Source organism: Euphorbia lathyris, chromosome 10 (genome assembly GCF_963576675.1).
Source record: "Euphorbia lathyris chromosome 10, ddEupLath1.1, whole genome shotgun sequence".
In the NCBI taxonomy this organism is placed as follows: Eukaryota; Viridiplantae; Streptophyta; class Magnoliopsida; order Malpighiales; family Euphorbiaceae; genus Euphorbia; species Euphorbia lathyris.
In genome coordinates this window covers 23,885,193-23,902,969 of record NC_088919.1, presented here as the reverse complement: position 1 = coordinate 23,902,969, position 17,777 = coordinate 23,885,193, and the positions used below count along the sequence as shown (strand labels likewise).

Below are 17,777 nucleotides of genomic sequence, written 5' to 3'. Positions count from 1 at the left end.
CTTAGGGAAAGGGCTCATGAAGTCTATGCCCCATACATCAAATAACTCACATACTAGTACGCCTTACTGAAGCATCTCATTCTTTTGGCATATGTTCCCGACTCTCTGGCATGCATCACAGTACTTGACAAAACTCATAACATCACCATGCATGTGTAGCCACTAGAATCCACATTGAAGGATTTTGGCCACTATTCTATCTGGTCCAAAATGGCCACTGGATTCCCTAGAATGGCACATACCTATTACATACTTGATTTCCTCTTTATGAATACATCTCCTAATCATGCCATCAGTATAAAATCGGAACAAGTACGGTTCTTCCCAAAAGTAATCATTAGTTTCAAATAAAAACTTATGTCTCCGATTAGGTGGAAAAATATTACCAACTTTATAGTTTTATATGTCTGCAAACCAGGGAAGAGAGGTTACCGAGTACATTGTTTCATCTGGGAATACCTCCTTAATCTCTACATGTTCTAGAGATTGTTGCTTTTATACAACCGATAGATGATCTATTATCACATTTTCCACTCTTTTTTTTCTTTCATCACGATGCCAAATTCTTAGAGTAGGAGGATCCAACAGATCAGCCTTGGTTTAGTGTTAAACTCAAAATATACCTGAAATATCATTAATATTTACATCAGTTTTGCTATAAAATCATACTGTTTATATCTATTTAGAGTACTTTTACGTTCGAATATGTTTCTTTCATGCAAGGTACATAAATATTTGGTAAAATCCAAATAGGAACGAAAAGAGGTAAAAAATGAAGGAAAAACCCTACAAAAGGAGTCAAAGACGATGAAAATCAAACGCACCGAAACGAGGACGAGGACGAAGTCAGAGACGGAGAAAAATCTCCCGTGCCGCGACCGAGAATCCTCCATTCTCAGTCGCGACACGCTTTGGCCAGATACTTCCCCCTTTCGTTTTGAAGACTGAAATTTCACTTCCCCATTCTCAGCCGAGAATTTCCATTCTCAGTAACTTCAGAAATTCCTCCAGCATGAATTTCACATGTTTAAATCCAAGAAATGCGTCCGTTCGAGTGGATAGAAACGTCTCTTCACAACGGATACGACTCTTCACAACGGACACGACCTTTCAACCATGACTCTTCAACATCTATAAATAAAGAGTTGATTCAGAGTTGAAAAATATAGAAAGTTAAGATTTAGTACAGAATTAATGCAGAAATTCTGAGTCAAACGATTCAGAATTAGAAGTTCGATTTTGTAAAAAGCAATATGATGTACACACATTATTTATCAAATAATTACATACACAGTGACATTTAGATGTTAAATTAAGATCAGTTTATATTAGTTTACATTTTGGTAGTAGCCGACCATATCTCTATTCCGAAGATTCAGCGAGAAGATTAAGTAGAGGATTCGACCCGGAGCCTGACAAACTCCCTGACGAGGTTTGAGGAAAGGATTGACGACCCGGAACTCTTATGTAGTTTAAATTCTTCCATGCTTTCTGTTCTCTGTAAACTTGTATCAAATTCATACTTCATCTAATAAAGTTCATGCAATTCAATAAATTTTTATGTAGCACTTTGGTAACTGATCCGAAGTGAGTTCCGGTGTTTTCATTAAAACGTAGTTAAATTCAAAATCATTATAAGGAAACTTTGTTGAACACTTAATCAAGTTGATTCTTAAAGACGACTCGATCATTAAGTTGATAATTAGGTTGGCTAATTAGACCTAAGAGTAACTTGGTTAAGGTAGCAATCTAACCCGACCGTAGGAGGATTGATTACAGTTCAAAGACCTTTAATTGAAGGAGTTTACGTTATTATATTTTTATAATTTATACAAAGTTAAAGTTGATTTCTTTGCTTAATGCAAATGAACACAATTAATCTCTTATTCTAAACACTCAACATTTCTGTTTTGTGATTCATACTCAAAACAGAATTGATTTCTAAACATTCTACATATTCTAATCTAATTCTTATTCTATCAATTTAAAACCAATTTCAAATAACGATTATCTATTTTATAAACCTTAAGTCGTATATAAACTACGGTTAAATAAGTTTTTGTTGAAAAAGCTTTCCATGTGGGATCGATATCTTTTTATTACTACAAGCGAAACCGTGGACTTGCGGAAATCGCTCAACATTTAGCATCATGTTTATTCATCAAATATTTCAAAGTTGCATGGTCTGTGAAAACAATTACTTTAGAAAGCACTAGATGTGATCTAAATTTATCAAAGGCAAAACCAATAGTTAGCAACTCTTTTTTTGTTATGGATAATTCTATTCGGCCTCACTTAAAGGTTTGCTAGCATAAAAGATGGGGCGAAAAATCTTATCCACCTGCTGACCAAGGCAAGTGCCTATAGCTAGATCGCTTTCATCGCACATTAACTCAAAGGGTAGAGACCAATCTGGACTTACCATTACATTAGCATTAATTAATTTCGCTTTTATTAATTAAAATGCATCAAAACATTCCTTTGAAAAATGAAAATCAGCATGCTTAAGCAATAATTGGGTGAGGGGTTTAGTGATTTTAGAAAAGTCATTTATGAAACGTTTAAAAAACCCTGCATGCCCAAAAAAACTCCTAACTAGTTTTACGTTGCTAGGAGGAGGCAATTTTTTAATTACCTCAATCTTCGTCGGATCGACCTCAATTCCCTTTTCGGACACCTTGTATCCTAACATTAGGAATTTTTTTACCATAAATTGGCATTTTTTCCAATTGAGTGCCAGATTGGTGTCCTATGAACATTCTAGGACACTGTCCAAATTCTTAAGGCATTGATCTAATGATAGCCCAACACACTAAAATCATCCATGAGGATTTCAATCATATCATAGAATATGGCCATCATATAAAGTTGAAATGTGGAAGGAGCATTGCAAAGCCCAAATGGCATCTGTCTATATGCAAAGGTTCCGTAGGGACAAGTGAATATGGTTTGCTCTTCGTCCAATAGGTCCACCGGAATTTTCATATAACCAGACAAGCCATCAAGGGTGCAAAAGAATTCATGCTCCGCCAACCTTTCTAGCAGTTGATCAATAAACGATAATGGAAAATGGTCTTTACGAGTAGCGTCATTTAGTTTCCTATAATCTATATGCACACGCCAACCTATAACCTTTCTAATTGGAATTAATTCCCCTTTTTCATTTTCCATTACTGTCGTGCCTCCTTTTTTAGGCACACATTGCACCGAGCTTACCCATTGACTATCAGAGATGGGAAAGATAATACTTGAGTCGATGAGTTTTATGATCTCGGATTTTACTACCTCTTTCATATTTGGGTTGAGCCGGCATTGATGTTGAATGGACGGTCTGATTTCATCTTCAAGGAAGATGCTATGTATGCACAATGTGGGGCTAATGCCCTTAATATCATGTATTGACCATCCAAAAATCCATTTATGTTTCCTAAGAACCTTTATCAATTTTGTTTCTTGTTCTCCTGTCAACAAAGAGGATATCAGAATAAGTAAATCAGTAAGGGGCTACAGAAAAACATATTTTAAATTAGTGGGTAAAGGTTTAAGCTCCAACGTGGGAGGTTCCTCTAACGAGGTTTTGGGTTTTGGCTTGACCTCACATTCAAGGTTTTCCTTCTTACCCCTTACCCAGTAGAAAATTTTAGGAGGAAGGTCTTCTATTAACACATGGGAAGTTGTCCCTTCCTCATCTTCACTTACCTCCATGGCCACTGGGGCATCATCCTTGTACCTAAAAATTGTTTCCTCAACACATTCATCCAAAATAGAATTTATAAAATTACAGTTCTTTAAATGCTCTTAGGGATATTTCAAAGAATTATATACATTGAATGTTACCTCTTCATCTTGCACCATTAAAATTAATTTACCTTCATGGACATTAACCAGTGTCCTACCGGTTGCAAGAAATGACCTTCCTAGAAGTATTGGGACCGAGTTATCTTCCTCCATATCGAGAACTATAAAGTCTGCAGGGAAGATTAATTTGTCCAATTTTACCAAGACGTCTTTGATTATTCCTCTAGGGCAGGCTATTGACCTATCGGCTAGTTGAAGCGTCATGCTCATAGGTTTTGGCTCTCCTAGTCCCAATTTCCTAAAAATAGACAATGGCATAAATTAATGCTAGCCCCTAAGTCACACAATGCCCTATCTATATGCATGTTCCCTATTCTACAAAGGATGGTAAAACTCCATTGATCTTTGAGCTTAGGGGGTAAGTTATGAGTGATGATGGCCGAACATTGCTCTGTTAGAGCCACCACTTCATTTTCCCCAAACTTCATTTTCCTGGACAACATATCTTTAAGAAATTTAGCATATGCAAGTATTTCCTCAAGTGCCTCTCTTAAAGGAATGTTGATTTTTAATTTACTAAAAACTTCTAAAAACCTTGCAAAATTTCTTATCAAGTGCAGCCTTTTTTAATTATTTTTTTAAAGAAAAGGTAGTATAGGTACATAAGACTTGACTTGGTCATCTATGTTTACTTCAGGAGCAAGAATTTCAGATTTTGAACCGGGTTTGCTTACCACTTCCGGTTCCTTACTTACCTCAGATGGTGGTACGGATTGCACTTGTGATGGTAGAGTTGACTCTACCTCCTTACCACTCCTTAAGGTAATGGCTTGAGTTGATTCCCTTTGTGGAGTTTTTGATTCTTTATTATTTGAGGAAGTGTCTTGCCCTTCCTTCTCATGTTTTATTTGAGCCAACTGGCCGCTCAAATCCTTGCAAAATGCCTTATTACTTGCAAGCCAAGTTGATATCTCTTTTAAAAGGGATAACACCTCGCCTTGTAAGCTAAAGGGTTGGATTGCTTGTTCATGGGAAGGTGTCCCCAATTCTTTTTCCATGTACTTATTAACAAAGTCGCTTTGGGGTCTCAATATATTTTAGTTAGGATTCCCATAAGGAATAATTGAATGTTAAGATCCCTCAAATCGTTATTATAAAAATTGTAAGAGTTGGAGTTAGAATTGTACTTTTGGTGATTGCACACAAGACTTACATTTTCATACCTGTCTCTAGTGAAAGGATTTTCAATCTAGCAATCCTTATTGTGATAGTCACCGCACAATGTGTACAAACTAACACTTGAGCGGGTTGGTTGAGGCTCAGTTTTGCCTAAGAAAACAATCAACGAAAAATTAAGAAAATATTTTCCAGCATAATATTTTCTTCCAAACAAATGAGACCTAAAATTAGAGAGCATTTTTATCCAATTAGTTTAAATGCCTAGGTATTCTCTTTCATTATTTCCACATATAACTAGACCACTTTAAATCGCTAATTGTATCGGTTAAAAGTAGACAATGAATTGTATCTTGGATATTATTTTGAAACTTCTCATCTCGTACACTATTTTTTTTTCTTCTTTTTTAATTGAATTACACGAAAGATGATCAGTTGGATTTTATGTGACTTTATCAAGTTGAGATTGATACTAAACAATCTTCCAACTTTAATCCGTGTTTTAAAAAAAAAAAAAAAAAAAAAAAAAAAATCCTTTTTTTCTTTTAAATAAAAAGCCACATGTATCATCTTACCGTAAAATATTTGACAGTCATTAACTAAACCACAATTGCTTAAAAACTTCCGCTATTTTTTTCCTTAATGATTAAGCTTGTGTGAAAAGGTTAAGGTTGTTGGACTTGAGGTGAGGGTGAAGAAGCATAATACATAATAACAAACAACAACTGGATTTAGCCACATGAATGAATCTGCATTAGAACACAATTTAACAATCGTGAATAGAGCTCAATTAATTATCGAGTACAAAAGAATATGTAACTACTATAAGAATCTAGCTTGTCCCCAATGAAAAAGGGAATGTATCATTTCCATGCCACCGAATCAATTTCGTCCCTTGCTGACTTGTATAGTTCAAGCCTTTTAGCTATCAGTGTTCTCTTTTCCATCAGTTGAGGGTCCTCATCTAACATAGCCCCCAGCCTCTCTTTCTGCATTCAAAACAAAACACCCTCATCTCATGTTATACTTATACATACATATTCTATTCTAGCTAAATACACTACTCAACCATCAAATTCTTTACCTCCCTTCTCCCAACTTGTGTGTAGAAATGGTTCAGAAGAGATCTCTTTGCCTCTCTAACTTGACAATAAACCACAGCTTTCGGGATTGAATTTCTTAGTGTCTCACAAACCATATTGATGTAAGAATTCACATTTGCCCCTGAAACAAGTTACGCTTTACCTGTTACTAATATTTCATCCAGAGGATTTCGGAATGTGCTCTATAACCCATGACTCAATTTTTTATAACCCCTATCACACTGTTGCTTAAACATATCACATAAGGGTTAGGGAGGAATTGCTTACCAATCTTCCTGAAATGATAATCAGCATAACGGTCAATATTATTATTAGGACCAGATGGACCAGATGGATTGTTTGGGTTTGCGTTGGGGTTCTTATCCCCTTCAAGGTGAATCTTCCGGAAAAATTCCACTGTTAAGTAACTGGACTCCATGTCGACCAATCTTAGAACAGTTCTCTTGCTATCATCCCGGAATTTTTCCAAAGCTTCATTTGCAGCAGCCGCAATGTCGGACTGAAGAGTTGGAAATCGCTTCAGCTCCTGATATGGCCACAAAGCACAATTAGCAACATTTAAGTAACTTATTCTTTAGATTTGGCATCCTAATACGCATTTGATTGAAGATAAGAAAAGCATGCAAATAACTTTCTCATAGAACTAATATCCAAATGATGAAAATTAATTTACCCTCTTTGTTATAAAGGGAAAAGAAAAACACTTAAATGATCCAGTTCCAGTAAAAACAGTTCTGTGTGCATCCATATGAACTCTTTGCAAGAAGCTTTGCCTAAAAATTGATTTATACTTCTTTTATTGAAGGAAACCCTGCCTTTAATGCAACATGTGACCCTATTTAAGCTCGAGTGTTTTTGTTATTCTAAACAAGGACATCACTCAATTTCTAATACAATAATGCTGACATGAGTTACACGAACACTTCAGTTGATTTTAGGTGCCTAAATTTTTAACACATTCATATTGTGCAGTCATCCGTAGGGAACAAACTTGTTACATACTTGCTGCTAAACGGTTTTGTCAGTGTTCTTCCAATTTTGTGTTCAATATCCCAATAGATATTTATAAATCACCATTCTGGATTAATTTCCAATGTCTGAGAATCAAACTGACTTAATATGTAGGGCATGCCATTCATGAAGAGTTCGCTTCACTTAAAGTGCACAAAGACATCTTTTACTCTCACAGCAACATCTATATAATCGAAGAAGATTACATATTTAAATTCAACCACAGTAGACATATTTTGAAGACGGGAGATGATAGTTCTTTTATCTGATAAACACAAAATCCTTGCTGTTTGAAGGTGCAAAATCACATGCAATGAACAGATCATAATAACATAAATTAAATATTGGTTACCTCTGTTTCAGCTATCGACTTCCGGACAAGTTCCTTTAAAATGAAGTGCACCTAAGGAAGACACAAAATAAAAAAATCATTCGGGAGAGAAATCTATAATATGACAATGCCTGAAATATTTAACCATAATAGATCTCAAAAAAATTGCTTGTTATGGTTTCATAAAAATGATGAAACTAAGTAATATTGCAGATCTTCAGCAACGAAAATTCCAGTTTTCTCTACATACTTTCCCACTTTTGGATCTTACAATTTTTTTAAGAACGGTAAAAAGGAGCAAACAAAGGGATTTAGATATGGCCTCAAAACATAAATCCTCAAATAATATGCGCATGATGCACCATCCTAAGAGGGTACACAATAAAATCATATATCACATGGACTAAAACACTAGTTTCAAGTTATTTCCCTCTTACTAGAAGAAAATGTTGAAGGCTGAATTAAACCAATTATTGTCCAAGAAAAATAGGTCAACAAATGCAATTCTCCAGCAGAATCATAAATGACGCCAATCAGTGTTACCATATATCCCCTATATTCCTCACAATTTGTGTTCCGGCTCACATGATCTCCTAATGAGAAACTAGAAGTCAAAATATCCACATGCTAATTAATTATCAAATCTGCCATTTTATGGAACAACTCAGATTCACATCATTGAAGTGGAATCCAATCTAGGTTTACTGAAATAATGCGGCAATTAAATGTTATCAATGGTGCTTTAATCTTATATATGAGAGAACAAAATATGAAAAGTCTATATATCACATTATTAATAGGTCAAAGTAAGAACATTACTGCATCCACAGAGGCTTCAGCTGGGCCTTTGAAGTAGCTAATAGACCCATCAATCAGCCTCCTATAACCTTGTTCTGGAGCAATTAAATGTGGCTGATAACCATCAGCTTCTGAAACAACTTTTTGTACATTCTTCAGAGAGAGATGACGATCAAAGGGAAGCTTTTTCAAAGCAGCTGGTAGTTGATGATCAAAAACCCCATATATTCGATCTCCACCAGCACGCCTAAAAGTAAAAACTTATCAATCAACAACATAACAATTTCATGGTTTAGAATCTGATTTAGCACGCAATCCCTGTGATGCTACAATTTAGAGGTTTCCATAAGCATCTCTATTCCTTTCATCTTTGAAAGAATCTTTTGAGCTAAAAGTTCCCTAGTTGTTTGGTTTCCCAGTCCTCCTGATTTCATTCTTGATGTACTGCAAAAATCTCTTAATGAATTCCGATTTAGTTTCAAAAAGAAGTTCCCTAATGACTCCACATTTTAGCACTTCCATGAGATCTCATAAAGTTTTCTTGTGCAAGCCAAAAGTAAAAAAAAAAAAAAGGAAATGTTCAATCTCTCTCAAAGTTGTATCTAAATCCACTTGACCAGATATTGAAGCTGTCCCAGAAATTAACGATGTCTCCAATATGATAAAAAAAAAAAAATGGTATGCTAATTTGAAAAATCAAGATTAATATGAGAATACATTTCCAAGTTTCAAACTTAGAAGACATCCATGCATTTGTCAGAAAGTGGAATTGGCACACATTGAGGAAAAGTGAAGAAGAGAAACTAGACTGACATGATTTGGGGGGGGAAACAGTGGAGGAAAACAGACTGGTATGATTTTCGGTCACATTTGACGGAGAACAATAAATGCACCAGTATGGACAGTGGAGCATAATGAAATTGAACATATATGAAATTCAAAGATAAAAGTGATAATCCTAGGATTATATTAAGGGGTCATAAGATTGAAATGCCCCAAGTCTTTCAAAAAGAGGAAATCTCTGACGGTATAATTCTTTAGTCCATTAAAAAAGGTAACTATTCAATGTAGAAGACTTCAAGCCTCGGGGAAAAGAATGTCATTAATTACCCTCCGTCCAGATGTTCCTTAAATACACGGTCAAAAGCACGACATAACTCTAGGATTGTGTAAAGTTGAGCCTGTTAAAAAAAGACAGCATACTTCCAGTTAGTAAATGAGGAATACCAGATGAATTTGTTCATTAAAAAAAGAATCACTTGTGAATGTAAAAGTTTTTTTCTTGTTTTTACCCCCGAGTCTACTGCAATAGGCCTGCCAATGCGGTCCAACTCAGCATTAAGCTCATCAATGGTCTTATTTATTAAAGAAATGATACTTGGTATACGCTGTCTGATAACTGTCTCTAAATGCTGATTGAAAGAAAAATATATGAAGAGCAAAACATCAGCATATTACAAGCTATAAACTGCAGAGCAATCTGAAAACACGATATAATACAAGGAGCATCTCAAAATAAGTGTGTGGAACAGACCCTGGACAGAAGTTTTGCAAGATACTCTGCACCCATTCGACTAGACAAATGTCCATACTCTGGGCTTGTTTCAAAATATTCACGCTCCTTTCGGCGAGCAGCAATCATATCAACATTCTTATTGATATCAGCTTGGGAACGATTAACAATTCCAACCCAGGGATGTTGCAGCCTATAAGACCTTCCTTCAATGACCTTAATCATTCATATAGAGCAACTACGTCATGCTAATGAACAGTATAAAATTAGCAAGTAATTCAGTAATATGGATAAATGCGCACATCCAGGGCATTGGTGCCTTTGTCCATGAGATCAAGCTTTGTCAGCACACCAAATGTTCTGTCACCTAGTACACCAAATCAAGTACAAAATGTTTATCTCTTTATTTGTCAATGGTCAATCAAACGCATTTCTTTGGAAATAAAATATATGCCTTCAACAACTTACCAGATGGATCAACTTCTCTGGCAAGTTTTATAGCATCTGAAGTAGCAATATCTTGATTAGCTGGAGAAATTGCCAATATAATGCAGTTGGGCTGCCAAGTAAATAAATAAATAATCATAAGATAACAGAGTACATGCAAATATATTGAATACCAAATTGAATTATGCAAGTAACTTAGAAAGCATGTCCAGATAAAGAATGTTTGAGAGGATAACATATAAGTTTTGTCATTTGATAACAAACAATATATAAATGCACATTGAGAGACATCATAAATCTTTGCCATCGCACCATAATTTGGTTAGGACGAATTAATGATTGACACTTCATATATCGCAAATGGTAGAAATGGAAATCAAGAAAACATGTCACAGTACCTGAGGCCAGTTAATATTCTCCAGTTCATTACATATCATTTGGAACTATATACTGCCAATCCATGCCTATTTACAACAAGACATATCGTTTATTACCAAAAAGCATCTCTTATATAGTTTGTATGACCAGTCATCTTCTCTCTTTATAAATGGTTAGTATTATGATCACTGATAATGCCATATTCCCACCTTCTCAACATAAGAGCGAACCATGTTTTCAATATCTTCAACTATACTTTCTGGCTGACCGTCTGCAAAAACCAACTTCACATCATTGTATGTGTAAAAATATTATGTATTTATTTAACTCCACATGAAAAAAGAGGAAGCAGGCAAACTATACTAAAAGCTATGATTGTGAGAGTAATTACCTACAGCAACCTTTGTCAACCCAGGAAGATCTATGAGGGTCAAGTTGACAACTGACAAATGAAAGCCATGCAGTTAATGGTGATAGAATCTGAGTACTAATAATCTTAGAAAACAATAATTAGAAATTAATGTTATGACGTGAATATGTAGAGCAAAATAGTAAGAACAAAAAACTAAGAAGCAAGGTTGTAAAAAACATTAGGCGCTAGTCGGGCGGATAGGGCCCGTGAGGATTAATTGGAGATTAGTCAGGGATTAAACAGATTTGTATTTTCTTATTTGTTAATAAATAAATTTTATATAAAATGCAATTAAAATATGTATTTATACTATGCAAAAATAATAATATAAAATCATATTAATATTAAAAAAAAAAAACATGTATATTTGTGACATACATTCTTTAAAATGAGCCAACAACATTTAAACAATAATATCATTGAAACAAGCCAAACAAACAAGTAAAATATAATGTTCATAAGTAATATAATTCACTGAAAACTATGAAACAGTGTCCTTTAAGTGTCAAACAATATCATGGAAACAAATAGAGAACACAATTAAACAAAATTATTTAAAAATAATAAACACAATTTACCTAAAAGCATGCAACAATGTTCAAAAGTGAATTATAATAAAGCAAAAAAAATGCGTTTTTTGTTTTGACTGCCACTCAGGCGAAATCTAGGCAGACCCTAGGCAGCCTAGGCGCTACCTAAAAAAAAAAAAAAAAAAGGGCGGCCCGGTCGCATTACGCGTCCCCGCTGAGCGAGGGTCCGGGGAGGGGTCCCACCACAAGGGTGTATTGGGGCAAGCCTTCCCTTGCCAATTTAATTGGCAAGAGGCCGCTCCTAAGACTCGAACCCGTGACCTCTGGTCACACGACAACAACGTTTTACCTAAGCGGACAAAAAATGTCCAGTGGACCAAAAAACTCTCAAGAGTCCTAGGCGGGAAAATGAAATGGATTCTCGATTTTGAGTGCATAGGCAGGGCCTAGGCGGTCCAGGCGGCCTTGTTTTTTAACAAGGCTAAGAAGGCAGCAACAAATAAAGTCCTCATTGCAGCCCCAGAAAAGAAAAAGAGTTTTACAAAGCTAAAAAAAAACTGAGAGGAAACTTAACAATAATTCCCAATTGTGAAATAAAAACTTGTAAATCTCTAAAAAGGAAAAAAAAAATTAAGTGCGTGGAGAAATATGCAAGTTCAAGAAAACGATCAACTATTGCACAAAATATCTTCCATGGTTTGTGGTAAAAATGCATCCTGATACACTAAAACAGACAAGAGACCTGTTCCATGAAAGGAGAAAAAACCAGGAGAAGACATGTAAATGAAGGTAGGGGGGAAAACTGCACATGACAATAACAAGTTGCTGGTGCATTGCAAAAGGGAAAGTGTAACCATAGCTCCCCATTTTTTTATTTTAAGATGTAAGAAAAAACAACAGTAACAGATAATTCTTTGCATTTTGGATTCTGAAATCATATCAAAGCTGAAATTCAAAACTAGTGTGTGCAGCAAATTTTGAAACCCTTAATCTTCTTAATTTTCTTGTTACTACTTATTGAACAATTTCATTTTAAATGTGGTCAAGAAGGAAGTGGGTAACAAACCATTTGGCGAATATATACTCAGCTGGATTGGAATATTAGAGATTTGTTTGGACTTCCCAGTAATACGATCAGTTTCATCTGCGATCTCCTTACGCACCGAAGCTACATAAAAGCATAAATAAGTCATTCTGAATTTAAAAAATGTTGCATTATTGTTAAACCAGAAGTTGCAACACATGAAAACAGGACAAAAGTACCTAACTTATGAATAACACTTTGTATGAGATTAGCAACAGAAAAGACATGTCAAGGAAATATGTCCCAAAATTTAAACTTGTATCAAGATATGACTTAAGAGAAATACCATCTCAAGGGAGCAAACAACTAGCAATAAGCTCTTCATCAAAAAAAAAAAAGAACTAGCAATAAGCTCCAAACTTATTCCAAGGGCCTTTTTGTGCATGGAAGAATTGATATGAAGCAATATATAAAAGTTCAAAACAGAAATAAACTGTAGCAATTTTATCCACAGCTTCCTTATAGCAACTACTATAATCTATGAAGCACGGACTCTTCCCCGGGGTCGCCGTGGCCGTGTCGGACTCGCCGGACTCGGGGACTTGGCGGGACTCGGCGGTGACACGGCGGGGACATGGGACACGGATGGGACTCGGCAGTGACACGGTAGGGACTCGGTGGGACACGGCGGGGACTCGGGGGGGACTCGGCTAATGGTGAAAATATGTAAAGGTTTAGGGTTTTTTTTAAAATCTTTTAAAACCTATGGTTCAATTACAAAATTTGACAAAAAAAAACCTAAATTACATCTAATTCTCACCTGTGTATCGCGATTATAAACGCTTAGAGCTTCTTTCTCTTCCTTCTTCGATTTGTTTTGTGATTTAGCAAGTTTTTTTATATATTTTATATCTAATATATATATAATTAATTATATTGAATTTGCCGTGTCCCGCTGCACCTGTGTCTCATATTTTCTAAAAATGCCGTTTGCCGTGCCCGCACCCGAGTCGGTGCTTCATAGACTATAATGAGTTGTCAATAGCATGTGGCAAAACTACCTTTCCAGAATTCTCAAGAATTAAGTTGCTAATGGAGGATGCATATGAAGATTTCCCCAATTCTTATGTCATTTTATCTGTAGTTACACATAAGCCCTTCAATGTGGTTAGCTCAAATGTAAGGGAATTCAGTCAACCCCAGATCCAATACAGCATTTTATCTGTCATAATTCATATCATAACTCTTTCTCGTGATTTATATATGAGATTAAGGAATTGAGCCTCATAACTAACATGAACGAGTGTTTAAGCATATAACATCTACTACAAGCAAGCACATGGCAAACAGACATGAAAAATACATTTTGAGGTAGCTACAAGTAACTATATAAAAAAGGGCGGCCCGGTCGCACTACGCGTCCCCGCTGAGCGAGGGTCCGGGGAGGGGTCCCACCACAAGGGTGTACTGGGGCAAGCCTTCCCCTACCAATTTATTTGGCAAGAGGCCGCTCCTAAGACTCGAACCCGTGACCTCTTGGTCACACGACAACAACGTTTACCGTTGCGCCAAGGCTCGCCCTCTACAAGTAACTATATCTTGCACATAAAAAATGTCCAAATCAAAATTAAAAAGCATTAAAAATTTCTACAAGAAAAATATTTGAAAATTATACTAGCCAGCAATTGTTGCATGACATGAAGTAAAAAAAGACCAGAGACACCTACCAAAATCAGTGAACTTCCTCTTTGGAGCATGAAGAAATTCTGCATATTCAGTTTTCCCGTCCTCTATTTTATGAAGTTGCAAAACCAAAGGCCTTCTTGTAACAATGCCTGTGAAATAAGAATATCAAAATGGTAACAAAAAGATGAAAAATGAAAAAGGCACTTTATTTGCAACTGCAAAACATAAAATTGGCTCGGCTGGACAATGGTGATCACTTCATTTTAAAACACATCGAGAAGATTATGAAGTATGAACTCCATATCTCAATTTTGCTCTGAGAAAATACTAGACAAGTGAAAAATGAACTTGTGCTCAGATTTTATAAGATCAACGCAGGAAAAAGCATTACTCTGTTGAGCTAATGCATATGCATTCATATATGTGTAGCTTAATCCAGCCAGCTTTTCATTCCGCGTGCTACTATAAAAGCATAATAAACCACATTCGTTTCTGTTGTCTCTTTTTGTTTTCAATTTCTTATGAAGCAAACAGACAAACATCAAATCAGAATGTAAAATGAAGATGAAATCCAGAGAAATAATTAACATCAAGACCAAAAATTACCAGATCCACGAGGCAGAAAATCTCTCCCCACCACGCTTTCCAACACTGAAGACTTCCCAGAACTCTGAAATAACGCAAAAATCATGCAAGGAGGAAATAAGAAAATCGGGAATTGTAGCATAATAACATTAAGAAGTAGACATCAGATAGGAAAACGAAAAATGCGAACCTGACCACCGACAACAGCAACAGAAGGAAGAGCTTCCCAGAGGGACATGCCTTCACCGCCATGATCGCCTAATACGGTACAGGCTCTTTGGATTCTGTTGACCAATCCAATCAAACTCTCCATAGTAGCCATCTTTATAACGGGATCTAATACAAACGAAGAAAATGTAGGAACACAATGGCTTTCGACTGAAAAATCTAAAGGAAATATGAGAGGAGATGAGGATCAAAGCAAAGGAAAAAGTAGGTACTTGGATCAGAAGAGAACCGGAGATCGGTTTAGATGTAGATGTGGAGATGGAAATGGAAATGGAAATGGTGCAACACCAAACCAAACCAAACAGGGGGTTATTTGAATTGAATTGAATTGAATATTTGTTAAATTTTGGAGCTAAAATGTGAGATGTTAAAACTTATAGAGGTAATTGGAAAAAAAACAACTCGAGGACACGTTTTGGAATTTTTAGTTTTTAACCAACTCACCAGTCTAGTTTAGGACAAATAATAGAATGTGTCGTCATCAAGTTTCTAATGGAGTTAATAGTAATTTAAGTCCACTAGTCAGGTCAATGGTGACCATTCACCCTCCATCATTTGGAGTTACTTTTTTCTCTTTTTCTCTTATAAATAAATTAGGGCAAGCAAAGCCTTAATAACAAATTTGCTTAACACCTTTCTTACTATACGGTTCAAAACTTTAAAATGCCCTTAATTTTTAAAAGTTTCAAATCATCTACAAGTTGATCGGGCTTAAAAAGGGAGGAGCGGTAATTGTCTCTAAATGAACGTATATTCCTTTTTTAATAAACAAATATAAAATTTGGTGTAATGTTGTGCCTATAGATGTTTTTTACTTATTGTTGGGAGACCTTGGCAGTACGACCATAATATCAACTATAACGGATGAACTAATAGTTATTCTTTTGTGTTTGGCAATGCTAAAATTGTGTTGGTTCCTAGTAAGTCTAGCGAGAAACCTGCAGCTACCGGAGAAAATAAAAATCTCTTGTCGTTGGCCCGATTTGAAGAGGAGATTCATGAATCAAAGGTAGTATATGTGTTAGTTGGTAGAAAGCTATTCAGACCACTCCAATTCAATAAGCAACTCTCACTTTGGTTCACGAATTTCAAGATGTATTTCCCACAAAGCTTCCCGATGGTTTGCCTCCACATCGGGACACTGTATTGATTTGGAGCCGAGGGCAGCCCTTTCTAATCAAGCACACTACAGGACAAGCCTCGTTGAATATGAGAAATTGTGTAGGCATGTCTAAGAGTTAGTGGCTAAGAGGCATGTTCGTGAAAGTCTAAGTATGTGTGCAGTTTTGGCCTTATTAACACCGAATAAGGAAGGCATATGGCGTTTGTGCGTTGATAGACGAGCCATAAATAACATTATTGCCAGGTACCGATTGTTGGTCCCTTGTGAGATATGATTAGTTCCAAAGGGGGGTGGAATGGAACTATTGGTTAATTTTAACCTTTTTCTTTTCTACTCGCTTGGCGTGTTTCTATTTGCTCAGCACAGAGACAGAATTCAAAGTTAGAAGCAAGTTCAGATCGGTGACAAATATAGTCTACTGAGTTTGATTCTGATTTGGAAGAGTGCACTCAATAGTTTGTTAATTGGACAGAGCTTCTGCTTAGGCACTGATTAAAGTTTACGTGTTAATCAGTCAAAGCCAATATATAGAAGATAAATGTGTTAGAGCAAAAATAATCAGAAGTAGTAAAAGGCAGAGTTAGGAAATAGTTACTCAGCAGATTTATACTGGTTCGGCTTCTAGCCTACGTCCAGTCCTCAGAATACCTTCTTCTAGCTCTAATCCACTAAAACATGCTTTCACGGGTAGAGCACAAACTTTTATACAATAGATAGAGCCTCTATAAAGTACATTCCTTTACCATTTCACTCAGCTGCCTATTTCTTAGTTATTTGCCTATAACTGAAGCAAACAACAGAGCTTCTGAAATACTATGAACAGTAAGTAGTTCTAATATAGAACACATTGAAGATCTAAATCTCTTTTTGGATGAACATAAATATTACAATGATTGTGTATCACAAATATTGCTCTAAAAACACTTGGAAGTTTTGATCTTTTTTTGCAGCTTATGATTTTTGTCAACTTAACAATGAGCATGTCTCTTAGTATTTATAGCAGAGGCTGGACAGAAGTTCTGTTTGAATTTCAAACTAACTGTTTGGAGGGAAATGGCTCATGTTAACATCAGCTTCTAACTTTTGTGTCCTTTTGTCCAAATGTTTTCCATTGCAGAAGGATGGAATCTTCTGTCTTGAGTCGTGATTCTGTAACAGCAGACGTGCAGCTTGCCAACTTTCTATCTTAGGCGTGCGTAGAGAGATGTTGAGGGGACAAGGCTTATATAGCTTGTACAAGTTTCCAGTTTGGGGATATGCATGATGTGACAGGGTCAACACTAGTTGTCCGTCTCTTTTGCTTATGGTCTTCTGGTTCTCTTGGGCTTTCTTCTCTTGGTTCTAGAAGTTAGCCTTTCGGGCTTTAGCTTTTATAAGGCCTTTTGCTTTTGCATTGATCTAAAGCTTATGTATTTAATCATTCAACAAACATGTTAGCTTAAATCAATTTTAATTTAATTACTTGATTTGAATATTTTTGGGGATCTAATTTCCTTAATTAATTTATTTTTGTCAGAATCAAAAACTCTTGGAAATTGTGTTTCAACACTGATTCCCCATCCCTGGACATGACTTGCTTGATCAAATTAGTGGTGCCACAATTTTTACAAAGATAGATTTGAAAAGCGGATTTA

At 35.8% G+C, this 17,777-nt stretch overlaps 1 protein-coding gene across 2 annotated transcripts; it reads right to left on the bottom strand.

Annotated features, from left to right (window-relative positions):
* Positions 1-5,679: 5,679 nt before the first annotated feature.
* LOC136208593 (phragmoplastin DRP1C) lies at positions 5,680-15,373 on the bottom strand. 2 transcript variants are annotated; one of them, XM_065999639.1, is made up of 17 exons: positions 15,233-15,373; positions 14,983-15,128; positions 14,814-14,877; positions 14,249-14,356; positions 12,564-12,665; positions 10,947-10,997; positions 10,765-10,826; positions 10,199-10,289; positions 10,033-10,097; positions 9,752-9,946; positions 9,510-9,629; positions 9,328-9,398; positions 8,239-8,464; positions 7,441-7,491; positions 6,345-6,603; positions 6,059-6,198; positions 5,680-5,963 (listed from the first exon to the last, which is right to left on the bottom strand). In XM_065999639.1, the coding sequence occupies exons 2-17, from the start codon at positions 15,112-15,114 to the stop codon at positions 5,838-5,840; spliced, it is 1,863 nt and encodes a 620-aa protein (XP_065855711.1). In that variant the 5' UTR covers positions 15,115-15,128; positions 15,233-15,373; the 3' UTR covers positions 5,680-5,837. The 2 variants fall into 2 exon arrangements, with proteins under 2 accessions (XP_065855711.1, XP_065855710.1); XM_065999638.1 differs by having other exon boundaries at positions 14,983-15,367.
* Between the last annotated feature and the right edge of the window lie 2,404 nt (positions 15,374-17,777).